A 13,511-nucleotide genomic window follows, 5' to 3' on the forward strand; every position below is an offset into this window, starting at 1 on the left:
GTTTGTCTGTCTGTATGTCTGTACATTTGTCTGTTTGTCCGGCCCTAACGATTCCTCAAACGGCCGACCCCACCCGCAGCATCCACCAATATTGCTCAAGATCCAGCGTTCATACTTGTGCGATTGTCAATTAAAAAGAAATCATTGCGCATATCCGAGGTACCATAGCAACACGTCGCTGTTTTGTATGTGTGCCTTTATACTACAAAAGGCACACACAAGTAATTCTAAGGACCGTAGCGTTAAACACGCTGCGCTGACAGTGCGACGTGGTGCTCAAAAAGGCAAGTGTTACGAACGCTTTGCTAAAACGACACGGTGGTGGCACCTGCCCGTCGCTTTGCGTTCTACACCTTATCGCCTCCGAGAATGGCGCGCATCTTTCTCCGCAGGCGCGCAGGCCTTCCTTCGTTTTCGGAGATAACTGCCAGATGGCGCTCGTGGCTAACGTGCCTTAGAGTTACTGTATATGCTACCTTTATCATGTACAGTAACTCTAACGTGCCTCGATGCGCTCGTTCGCCTCCGCTGCACGCTCGAGGCAATCTAACGCAGCGCTTCCAGAATACCATTCACCAATTTTCGTGCGCAGAACATCAAATAAATGTTTTGTTCACTCTGTCCAGACGCAAGACTATCGTCTTTCGATGGCATTTTGCAATGTACCATGCAGATCCGGGGCCATTTTTTTTTTTTCAATATTCGTCACGGGCAGTTCCGGTTTGACGTACCCGCATTTCACGGCGGCCGAATTTCCTACGCGCCCGGCGCAATTACGTATGTTTTTTCTAAAAAAATGCGTATGCCATCACTACAGTTTTTTCATATAATCAAGGGGCCTCAAATTATTAATTACAAAGATAATTAACTTGTTTAAAATGAATCAGTACAATGATGTAACTGTATAAGTGTGACAAAGTATCTCCTAACCGACATAGTTTTTCTGTGCAAAATTGGAAGTCGACGGGTGTCTGTCAGAGAGGTTTTGTTAAAAATGTGCATTGTAAAAAAAAGAACACACACACACGCCCCCCCCCCCCCCCACACACACACACGCGCGCGCGCGCGCGCAAAAAAAAAAAAAATACCCGCATAGCTGGTTCGTTTCATTCTACGTAGCTCTCCGTTCAAGACATATTGCACTCTCCCTAATATTATAAAACTCGCTAATACCGCTGCGTATTACAGTGCTCGCTTAGTTTCCATAGGTAACTTTTTCTTGATTTAGGAATGAGACCCATAATATTAATAATTATAGTTAAAGTTATACGTGTCATGACCACGATGTGATATAGTTGAGTGCTCCGGAAATTCCGATCACCTTTGGATTAGTGCTCCCAAATCTAAGCACACGGGCCTGTAGCATTCTTGCTTCCAGCGAAATGCGATTGCCGTGGCCATGGTCGAGCCCGCGTGTTTGGGGCGAGCGACTAATGTGTACCACCGCAGCGTTATCGGTACGTAAAGGAAAGGGGGTTGAAAACTCACAGTTGACGAACGTGTATTTCGCTCGGAAGCCCGCGTCGGGATACTCGTCGTTCGCTCGGAAGCGCAGCACCATGACGGGCCCGTCGGAAGTCACGATGGGTGGCCGGAAGGTGTTGCCGTTGAACACGTCCAAGCGCGAACCGTTGCTGTTGATCAGCTCGACGTAAGACCAGGGCGAGATCTGGAAGTCCGTGAAAACGAGCTGAACGAAGCCCCGGCTGTCCAAGTTCCGCATCGTGTGCTCGACGCCGTAGTCGCTCGGGTAGGCGACCGGGAAGTGAGGCGACTCCACGTAGCCCGAAGCGCTGCCCTTGTGGTGGTACTCCGCTTGGCCCTCGTGGGTGTAGATGTTACCTGCGGCGGCCAGGGAAAGGTTTCTTGCTACGCTTTTCTGGGTGATCAGCGAATGACGTCACTATCAGAGTAAATGGCCCCTTCTCCACTCCCCCCCCCCCCCTAAAAAAAAAAAAAGAGGCTCGAGTCCGCCAAGTACGAACGGAGTTACAGTGATTTGTCTCGCGAAGCACTTTCTCTTTTTGTCCGAGCGCGCTTTTTGTCAAACGCCGTAGAGGAGGGATTCTTGAAAGCGCGGTCCGCCGGGTTGCGGCCGCGTACGACAGAATCAACGATAGTTTGTTGCCGTGAAACCATACATATGTTAGCCGGCACTGGAAAACATTTCATTTCATTTCATTTATTTTATTCGGACATTTCCGCAGAAATGCCCACGAAGGGGGCAAAAGGAGAGTGTGTCTCCTGACTTGGCCCCTCTTCGTGAGGCACCTCGGGCAGGTAGAGCAGGACAGTACAAACACCATAACATATTTTGAAATACAATACAAGTTGAAAAACAGTGAATACTATAAATATTACATACATTACATATTTCCTTTACATACACTGTAGACTTGTGTTCTGTTTATTACATTGTAAATTCGCTTCTTAAATTGTGTTATGTTTTTAGCCTCCTTAGCGTATTCAATTATTTCAGGAATGCCGTTGCACAGTAGAATGATTTGGTTATTAATTGACTGTACACCATAGTTAGTCCGGCACATTGGCCCGACCAACGCAACAGTACGCAGATTATACGTAAGATCTCTGCTTAAGTACACATCAGAAAAAATCTGGAAATTATCTTTAATTTTTTTGAAGATTAACATGGCTAGTTGCATCCTATAGCACTCTGGGAACGGGAGTACATTATACATATAAAAAAGAGACATATTAGTGGGGACCGAGGTACTTATCAAACCTAGTGCGCGTTTTTGAAGAAGAATTATACTTTCTGTATTTGTTTTGTTACACGTACCCCAGACTAAAATGCAATAAATGATTTGCGAGTAGATAAAAGAAAAGTAAAGCTGCCGTTTGACTCTCCCTGGAAGGAGATGCTGTAAGCGTCGAATTAGACCGATCGATCTTGATATTTTTATTCGCAGGTTGTCCACATGGTGGGACCAACTAAGGTCACTTTGAAAACACACACCCAGAAACTGAATTTTATTTACCTGTGCAATATTTTCTCCATTAAAAATCAGAGAGATAGCATAATCTACAGGCCTATTTTTTTGTTTGAAGAGCATAAATTTAGTTTTTTTTATGTTTAGTTCTAGCTGATTGACTGTAAGCCATGATTTTAGTTTATCCAACCAAGAATTTGCAGTTATTTCAATATCGCGAAGATCTAAACCAGAAAAGAAGGCATTGGTATCGTCGGCGTACATGACTATGTTTGGTGTGAACTGAATGTTAACTATGTCATTGATATAAAGTATAAAAAGTAGAGGACCAAGTATCGATCCTTGGGGAACCCCATACTTAATTACGCCCAAATCAGATTTATAATTGTGGAGCTGTACATATTGTTTCCTGGCCCAAAGATAGCTTTTCATTAGATCAAGCGCAATCCCGCGTATTCCATACAGTTGAAGTTTCCTAATTAATATATCGTGCTTTATCGAGTCAAAAGCCTTACGGAAATCGAGAAATATTCCCACAGTGTAAAATTTTTTTTCAAAGTTATGAAGTAGGCTGTCCTTAATACGGAGTAAAGCAGACTGAGTTGATCTACCTGGTTGGAATCCACACTGTTCTTCACAAATGACATTTCTGTTTGCTATAAAAGAAAATACCCTCTTATATATCAGGCGTTCCGCGACCTTAGAGAAAAGCGGCAGAATAGAGATTGGGCGATAATTTTGAAGTTCATTTTTATCACCTCCTTTAAAAATTATTGTTCCAATCATCCGTTACATGTTCCAATCATCCGGTTTTCCGAATTAGCGGGTTCGAATTGATGGGCGTTTACTGCTCATCTATGATGTAGCATTATATGCGGGGCTATGGAGTCTTGCCACGACATATAACCGCTGACGCTGCTTTGCGATGTAAGGAGAAAAACATAACGTGATTCTATGAGATAGAAATTGGGGGAGGGGAGGGTCAGTGTGTGCACGCTTGCCCTTCCGTTCCCTCCGCTTTTGTGAAGAATTTTTCGCAGCCAGTATTCGCAGCACGCGAGACGATTTGCGCTTGCCGTAGATTACGCTCATTCCGCGCGTGATCCGCCGCTTAGGGATGTTCCGAATTGATGCCCTTCTCTCGCCATATTATGGCGGATGAACGTGTCCCCAATGGATGGCTGCCCCACTTTGCAAGACAAAGACAGAGAGGGGAATGACGAAGACTAACAATGAGAACGACCCTTAGTTTCCGCCTAACTTTCAAAACAATCGCTTAGCGCCGGCACTCTTTGCGCCGCCACCCGTCAACACCGTAGCAACATTACAAAACTGCAGAAGCGGCCGACGTCAATGGATCGGCGCGTGAATCTAATGCATAGATTTACGCGTCGCCCGGCTTTCAGCGCCTACGTGGTTATGCCAGCGCAACGGCAGTCTTGCATATTGCATAAAGCCTCCCCCCCACCCCCCCCCCCCCCCCCAACCCTTCTCCCGCCATACCGCAACCAGTGAACTCCTCTCGCTTGTCTGTCACGTCCGTGGGAATCGTTGCGCGAGCGGGCGCTTATAAAACACTCGCGCTGGTACGCGCTGCTGCTGGCGCCGTTGCGTTTTGCAACCGTCGCCGGTGTGTCAGCGCGTGCCAATGTCTGGACCCCGTACAGCTTTTTGGCGCGGAATTTACATAGCGCGCGCTTTTTCTCTTTTCTCTGCCGCGAGCTTGAAGGCAAAAGTGTCGCGCGCGACATGTGCGCTCAGCCTTGAAGGTCGACTCACCCTCCGCGGTGAACTCTATGTTGAAGGCGTCGGCGTACGCGTAGCTGTACAGGAAGTCGATAGAGACTAGCTTCGTCTTGGAATGGTACTTCTGGACCGTATGGTTGGACCTTATGCCGCAAAATTCTTGTCCCGACTTTCCAACTGTTGGCTCTTTCACCCACACGTAGTCGCACCTGCGAAGGGAAGACAATAATGCATATATGTATACAACGTTTTTAAAACATTTCCAGCACATAATCTTCGCGAGTGCTGGCGGCTATTGACGAAAATCTGAAGCGTTTTCCACGCGTGACAGCGCATATGTGTGAGCGAGAAAGCTCGCGTACGACGCGAAGGTTTTCTTGGACAAGTTGTGCGCATCCAAGCGGGCGTGAAAATGAGCGAAAGGAGTCGTCATGTTGAACGCGCACAACTTGTCGCACACTGCGTACTTTATCCTCAAAGACAAGTCCTCTGCGGAGTAGTCGCAGATTCATGTCTTGACATCTCAGGGTACTGTTATCTCGAGTGTGTTTCTCGTCAACTCGATGCACATCTTGTCTCTTCAGCACCGAGCTCCAAAAAAAGGGATTCTAATGTGACACGCCTCCTTTTTATTGGCTTGTCCGTAATTGCGCGTAATTTATGCTCAAATTATTGTTCACTGTCACCCTATTTAGATAAACGCTGCATAAGAGTAATCGTAACAACACAAGGTAAATATATTGCTGCGGTGTCGCAACTATCACCATCGTGAAGTGAGAGAAGAAGGAGAGGGAGACGGCGTATTGGACCGTATATTGGTGTTGTGGTTAATAACAGCCGCCATTTTCACTGTCCGACTATTTTTTTTTTAATTTTGTGAATAACTTGTAAATATACTCGCAACATTTTGGTGGAGGTGCGGTGTTTTCTTTCCGCGACATTTGCAGGCCGTACATCCAACTCTTTTAGAAGAGCGTAAACGATGCAGCAGCTGCATGGTTTGAAAAATCGTTCACTATGATTAGTGATTGTTTGCATAATGCGTTTTTTGCAGGTTTACAGGTGGACAATACTGCAGGGAGCGCGTTTGCTCATGAATTCCGACAATAAGATTGCGCTTCTGTGTTAGATGAGTGTAACTACGACAAGCTTTGTAATATTTCCACGTGAATTAGTTTCGGTTACGAAAGTACTTACAGACATCAATGTCTCGTCGGAGTGAAAAGCTTTGCGTATCGTGAGTTGCTAATCGTGTGGCTATGTGTTTGCACTGAAAGCATCAGGTTTGCCGTCCCGAATAAATAAATACGAAAGAATGAATGAAAAAAAAACACTCAAGTGAATGTGGCGAATAGCTCCTACAAAGTCGCGCGTCAGCACGCGCGGCTTGGTTTCGGTCATGTGATCAACGTAACCGACAGATGCGTCACAAGCAGAAAAACTTTATTTTGTCACAATTTCAGTGGCTAACTTAGTTTATTGCATAATGAATAACGTTCGATGTTATTCATTTGCCGAACGAACGCTGTCGTTCCCTTCAAACATGATCTTAAACAAATGTGGCACAGAGCAGCAAGGCTTACTCGAGTCTGTACTCAAGAAATGACACTTTCACCACAAGGAAAAATGAACTATAGGATGGGGGGGGGGGCACTTTCATCTCGTCGAAGTAAACTGCAGTTAAAGCTCTTGTATCAAATATTTCATTACAAAACTGGCAGTCGAAAGAAAATCTACTATCTACACAGTCCTCATTATGTATCTTCGCGCAATGATCATGGTTTAAAGATTATAGAATAGCGAACCAGATTTAATTTGTATGCTAACTCAATCTTTGTTCGTTCCATTAGCGAATGGAATATCTTATCAAGTCAGCAAGTGTACTGTACAAATGAAGATATGTTTATCTCGACATTGTAACCACCCTGCTGGAGCGCCTTCAGGCTAAGCGGGGGGTAATTAAAAAAAATAAAGTTACAAACATAGTCCCTTACATGTTTTGCCTACGGCGTAACCATAGTCTGGCATTACACTGCACGGCGTTCAACGTGATACTCTCACAAAGTGGTTTTCGATTGAACCGTGCGAGGTATACGTAGAACACGTGACCGTGCACCTCGCGCAACACATTTTTTTTTTTAATATGCATAACACTTCAGCAGGTATGCCGCTCTTTCGGCATGGTAATTGAAACAGCTCCGGCTACAGCACAGTCATTCGTGAATGAAATGTGGTGCCGTTTAGGAATTTACCGCGCATCTGTGAATTTGTAACGTTAAAACAGCGCGATGGGCGCACTGTTTATTTCTCTTCGAGTCCCTTGGCACGAAAAACGTAAATCAGAACCACACGCGCACGCTGACCAACCTTGAGTATGGAACAGTCGGAGGCATCCCTGCGGCGATTATGCTTGTCTACAGATGAAGTTGTTAAAAGACGATAGTCTTTCTTGGGGACCTTCGACGCAAAAATTTTGGTCTGTCTGTCTGTCTCCAAATTTGTCTATTTATCCGCCTTTAACGGTATGCCCTAAACGGCACCAAAGTGGCCAAACGATACTCCAAACGGCTGACCCCATCCGCAGCGCCCACCAATATTGCTCAAGATTCAGCGTTCACACTTGTGCGATTATCAATTAAAAAGCAATGATTGCGCGTATATGAGGTACCATAACAACATGTCAATATTCTGTATGTGTGTCTTTTACTAGAAAAATCATACATAAGTAATTACAAGGACCATAGCGTTTATCACGGTGCGCTGACCAGGCAACGCTTGCACGAAAAGGCAAGTGTTTCGAACGCTTTGCTAAGACGACACGGTGGTGGCACCTACCCGCCGCCTTGCTTTATACACCTTATCACCTCCGAGACGGGCGCGCAGGGCGCGCGCGCTTCGTTTTCCAAGGTAACTGCCAGATAGCGCTCATGTCTCACGTGTGACGTGGAATGATGCACTCGTTCACCTCCGCTGCACGCTCGAGGCACTCTAACGCAGCGCCTCCAGAATACCATTCACCGATTTTCTTGCGCAGAACATCAAATAAACGTTTAGTTCACTTTTTCCAGACGCAAGGCTATCGTCTTTCGACGACATTTGCAGTGTAACATGCAGATATGGGGCCAATTTTCTTTTGTCGGCACAGTTTGAAAGATATTTCCTTTTTTTTTTCTCTCCAAGAAAAATTACTGGGTGAGAAAAGAAGGACACGGCAGGTCAGCAGGTGAGAGCAGCCGAATAAAAAAGTCCGCTGGACGCTCAAAATTGGGGGCACTCCGCAGCTAGCTCAATTTTGGCCGGGTTTACTATGGACGGTGTATCGATCGACGGAGCAGCAGGGAAGGTGCAGTGCGACTTGAAACGCGGCACCAGCTTAGAGCGAGGCTGAAAAACAGAGACAAAGTGATCGCGCTCGACCGCCCGCTTTGGCCGCCTGGATGGCCTGGGTAAATTGATGAAGGACAGAAAGTGTCTCTCTCCCACTCTGTCTTTCTTCTGTGGAACACTGGCGCGAGTTGTTGCCCGCTGACGGTGGTTTTATTTATTTATTTATTTTTTACGGAACTCTCCAAAGTCTGCTCCAGGGCACTGAACCAGCAGGTCCCTCTTGTACTTTCAAAGCAAAATGTCGAAGAAGAAAAAAAAAAAAGAAAGAGGGCGACTGAAGTACAGGCATTTCGTGCCACCTCCCTTCTGAGAGCACTTTGGTTTCCTTTCGTGTTTTATGGTAAAAGTGAGAGAACACCGATTCAAGAGGTGACAAAAGGAGGAGAGAGCAGGAGGTGCATTCTCGACGCGGAGAGAGGCTAAGCACACGAAAAAGTTGTGGCAAAGCTTTCGTGCACGCTTTTTTGTTTTGTTTTTGTTTTGAGCTTGTAGGTGTTCGTATAGACTTCGTAATCGCAGTAGGAAACTTGCTGTGCGAGCGAGTGACGAAAAATTTAGTGATTTCTCGTTTACTTCCAACCACATTTTGCTCTTGATTCGAGTTCATTCTCTTTGTTTTTCGTTTCAGCAGAATTTAATTCGTAACTTATTCTTTGCTTGTTTTCAGACATCTAACTGGTACCAACTATCAAGCCAAGCGTTTTGTGCTAACATTGAAGTAGCGGCAGTTGTATAAAGGCTACTACACGTAACGTCGACTACGGCGCAATTGGTGCAACAGAATAAAAGTAACTAAAAAAAGAAAACGACTGGGGCTCGATATAGTTAGCGCCATAGGGGCGTCAACGCCAGCCAGGTCGTCAACCGGTCCGCTATGTATAGCTCATAGCGGCGATAGTGTCGCGGTCCAAAGCTTGCGATGACGCGGGTACGATTCCCGACCAGGGCGACTGCATGCATTTTGGTGGCGCGAAAAGCAAGAACGCACGCGTAAACAGATTTAGGTGCATGTTACTCCAAGTGGTCAGAAGTAATTCGAAAACCCACACTGTGCCTCATAACCACATAGATGGGGAATCGTTCGAGGGGCTCCTTTTTATGTTTGACACAACTTAATCAATCCAACAGACAAGCGGATGGACGCATAGCGGACATTATCTAGTTTTTCAACTCTGGCATAGTAATTTCGGCATGAATGGGAAAACCTCCGAAAAACTTCCACTTTCCAGCTCGTAAAAAAGATCGCGTTCTACGTGGAGCCCTTGGCACAAATTGTGTTCCACACTCGCCTCCTTGGTTACATGAGGCACTGGCTAACACTACCCAGATTACTCGCACAGAAATGTCCAACAAGGTGGGCGGGGAACCGCCCGCCGTCATAGCTCAAGTGGTTGGGCATTGGACTAGTAATTCAAAGTTTATAGGATCGCCCCGCCCCCTCCCTACCCACCGACGGCAAAGGCTTTTTTTTTTTCCCTCATCGAGTTTGATTTCAATTTATGACATCAGTACTACATCGCAGCATAGGTAGGCGAACTCACTAATGAGTCGACTTCGCTCGAACTCACGCAGACTCAGGTCGAGTCGTGTGTCCGGGTGAGTAATATTTTGGTGAAATTGAGTCTGAGTAAGTCCAGTGAAAGGAATGTTTTGAGTGTGAGTGCGAGTGAGTCCGGCTCAGGAAAATTTAGTTGAATCTGAGTCTGAGTGAGTCCAAAGCGCAAAATATATTTAGCGAGTGAGTGTGAGTGAGTTCCAGTTTTTAGTGGCGAAGCTTCTCACGCTGTGGGTCGTACGTCCCGTGTCGTCGTCGTCGGCTCAGTAGCTACCTCTAGTTTAGTCCTTAAAATATCCGCTGGATGGCGGTACTTGTATATGATGAATATTCATATGATGAAAAGATGCGAGATGGGGGTACTTGGAGCGTTCACTAGATGGACGGACGAACGGACGGACGCGTAGACGGACGGTAGCAAGAACGAACGGACGGACAGAAGCACGGACGGACGGAAGCAAGAACGAACAGATGGACAAAAGCACGGACGGACTGACGGCCGCTTCACCCCACTCATCATCATTCACTCCGTGGATATGCTGTGGATTTTTTCTTATCGACTTAAGGTCCTATCTACTAATCTTCAGTATTACTATCAGCCTTGCCTCGATTCACGTGTATACTCAAGTGTACGCACACGTATTCCGAAGCAGTAGCGTCATACATCATTTAAATATTTATTGACCAGGCACGAATTACGCAGGGAGATGCCCTTTCCCCGCCGACTTTTTTTGGGAAGCTCTTTGTAACTATATTTTGTGTTGTCATCTTTTTCAAGAAATATGGCCTTAGTTATTTTCAATCGCTCATAACTCGTATTCGAAAGTACTCTATGAAAAGGCTGCATGAAGAGTACTGATTACGTGAGATATTGTGTTAAAAAGCAGAAACATCTTGGTAAAAGAAAATGCTGATTCTATAGGCTAACACACTGGTGAGTCGACTGACTCGCTCAGACTGAGACTCACTGCTTGATTGGAATCTGAGTGAGTCCGGGTGAGTAGTATTTTAGTGAATTTGAATCTGAGTGAGTCCGAATGAAGAAAATTTTCGGGAGTGTGAGCCCGAGGGAGCCCGGCTCAGAAAAATTTTGTTGAGTCTGAATGCGAGTAAGTCCAAAGCACAAAATTTATTTTATGAGCTAGTCTAAGTGAGTTAGACTGTTTTTGTCGACCTATGCACTGCAGTTTAGGATTTAAAAAAAAATGCTGTCCTTGATTGGTGTAAGCATGTTTGATTCATTGCGCCATAAGTTCCATATCGTGGTTCTGGCGTGTGCTTCCACAGTCCTTTAAATTTAGGTAGTCAGTCCAGCATGCACTAGCTGATGCACTCCTTCTGCTGACGATCTACGTTGGATTATATCCTTTCCGCAGTCCTTTTGTCTGGAGTTTTTGAGATCGCTGTGTGTACCTGAATGTCACCAGCAAAAAAGTGTGTTATTATAGTACGACTGACATGCGACTTAAGAACGTAATGACCCTGATCTAAAGTTACTCATGGATGATACACGATATTCTCGTATACCTTTGCCGATGATATTGTCCAACCGATTCGATATGACACTAAGTATAATACGCAGGCTCAAACGCGAACTGATAAGGCGATAACTTTGACTCCGCGGCTACATTTATGTTTAGGAAAAGAATGTATATACGTTACGTCGTTCAGTATTTTTGGCTAAACCGCTGGACCACGCGGTGGGCATTCGCAGAGCATCCGGAATGTACTGTATACGACTTTATTGAAACAAGAAATATGGTGTGATATTGGAACGTTATTTATTTATTTATTTATTTATTTATTTATTTATTTATTTATTTATTTATTTTGCTTTCGAATATCTTTGTCGTAAATTGTCAACCTGTGATCGCGCATTTCATGCGAGGTTTTCAGGCCATCTCTTTCACTGCGCGTGTTTGCTGCAGGACCTTTCCAAATAAGTTCTGAACTGAAAAAAAGTTCAACATAACACGATGAATTATTCAGATTTTCGGTTGATATTATGAACACTGTCAAATTTCGCCGTATTGTGAAATTTCGTGCAATGGCGGCATTTTAAACAAATCGGAAAGGCCGTACCAGCCTTCTGGGCCAATCAGAGTTTACCAGTAGCGGAATCTGACACAGAATAGATCCCTGCTCATCAGCATCTTTCCACTGGCTGCACGCATGCCATTTTGGCAATGTTTTCGGTATACGTATGTTTGCTTTGCGGCAGGTCTCCGCCAAAAAAAAAAACAGTGTTCAAAAGCACCAAAGCCCATGCCTGGAGTGTGACGTTCATATTTTTCTTGCTGAATAATTTGCACCCGCAGTGATTCTACTTATAGCATCACTCGAAGTTGCATTAATTGGTCCCCTAGACGATATGTTGAGAGGAAGCGGAAGTACAGAGAAAGGCCGCTTGAAAAAAAAAATAATTTGGAGACCTCGAGCAACAATAACGGTGCGAATGCCTCGAAGACGGCCGCGTCGGTGTGTGCGTGTAGGTATTTGAGAGGATAATGCTTCCAAATATCAATCACTAGAGTCTTTCGAAAGAGGGGTATTTTCGTGCGTTTGAAATAATATACTAGGTCGTTTGTTCCTAGACCGCGCGCAGAGAATACTACGAAAATGCGTGTACGGAATAAGCTGTCCTGAAGGTACGGATAGTGGTCATGCCATTGTAAGAGGAAAAAAAAAGACGAATATGAAGTTTTGTCTCGAACGCGTTGAACGAAAACTTCTTATTTTGCTCTGCCACGCTTTGAGCGATTGATACGCGTGTTCTGCAATGCGCGGCCACAGTGAACGGCAGATGCAAGTTGCACGGAACGCGGGAATTTCTTGATAGTTAGCGCGGGCGTGCATCTGAAAATTGCAACGAAATGAGCTTGTTTCCTGAGCTACGCGTGGCACACTTTTACGCTGCTTGCATGTAATACTTGCGTGCGTTCTGCGAAATTCCGAGAACTTCTTAAAATTGTGTGAGTGTAAAAAAAAAACTATATATAGCGGTACCAGGCCGGCAAAAATTGTGCATGCACTTCACTCAGGCTGACTCATGAAATATATTTTGCGTTTAGGGCTCACTCGGACTCACAGCTCTGTCCGAGTGAGTCGACTCATGAGTCTGTCAGTCTAGAAGTATCTTTTTAGACCATGGTGTTAAGGCTTTTCATCACCTATATCTGACGTAACCTGCGCTCTTCTTGGCGCATTTTGATATGGTACCTTCGGTTACGAGTTATGAGTGGTTGCAAACCAATAAGGACATTTTTTGGTGGGAAAGAGAGGACAGCTTGTAAGATATACTTAATAACAACTTCGCCGGAAGGGTTGGGGGGGGGGAGGAGTTCAAGCACCCCGCACCCCGTAATTGACGCCTCTGATCAGTAAATATTGTAATGGTGTATCAACGATATCGCTTTGGAATAAGTGTCGGTAGACACGAGTGTAAACGTGAATCCAGGTAAGGCTCATAGTAATGCTGAATATGAGTAAATGGAATCATAGGCCGGCAAACAAAAGTGGGACTCACCCAGACTCACTCAAGAAATATATCTTGCGCTTTGGACTCACTCGGACTCAGTCTTACAAAAATTTTCCTGAGCCGGACTAACTCGGACTCGAGCTCACCAAAATATTACTCCCTCAAGCTTATACTCAGACTGATGGCTAGATCTGACGATAGTTATAGCGCGAGAACAAAACGACGACACAGAGACAAGAAGTCTCTGTGTCGTCGTTTTGTTTTCGCGCTATAACTATCGTCATGCCATGTGATTATTTCTTCCTGTGGTGCTTTAGGCGTCTAGACTTACCCCTCAGTATACCAACTAGCCCAAGCTGCCACACTTAACTAGATCTGAGTACCATGAGACTCG

General features: G+C 45.1%; 1 protein-coding gene across 1 annotated transcript in view; it reads right to left on the reverse strand.

Annotated features, from left to right (window-relative positions):
• The window catches only part of Culd (CUB and LDLa domain), a 67,461-nt gene that overhangs the window by 20,383 nt on the left and 33,567 nt on the right, over positions 1–13,511 (reverse strand). The window contains exons 4-5 of the mRNA XM_037428386.2: positions 4,731–4,906; positions 1,489–1,842 (exon numbers count right to left, since the gene is read on the reverse strand). Coding sequence (XP_037284283.2) covers positions 1,489–1,842; positions 4,731–4,906 — 530 coding nt within the window. The remainder of the gene's footprint in view (positions 1–1,488; positions 1,843–4,730; positions 4,907–13,511) is intronic.

Source organism: Rhipicephalus microplus, chromosome X, assembly GCF_043290135.1.
Source record: "Rhipicephalus microplus isolate Deutch F79 chromosome X, USDA_Rmic, whole genome shotgun sequence".
Classification (NCBI taxonomy): domain Eukaryota; kingdom Metazoa; phylum Arthropoda; class Arachnida; order Ixodida; family Ixodidae; genus Rhipicephalus; species Rhipicephalus microplus.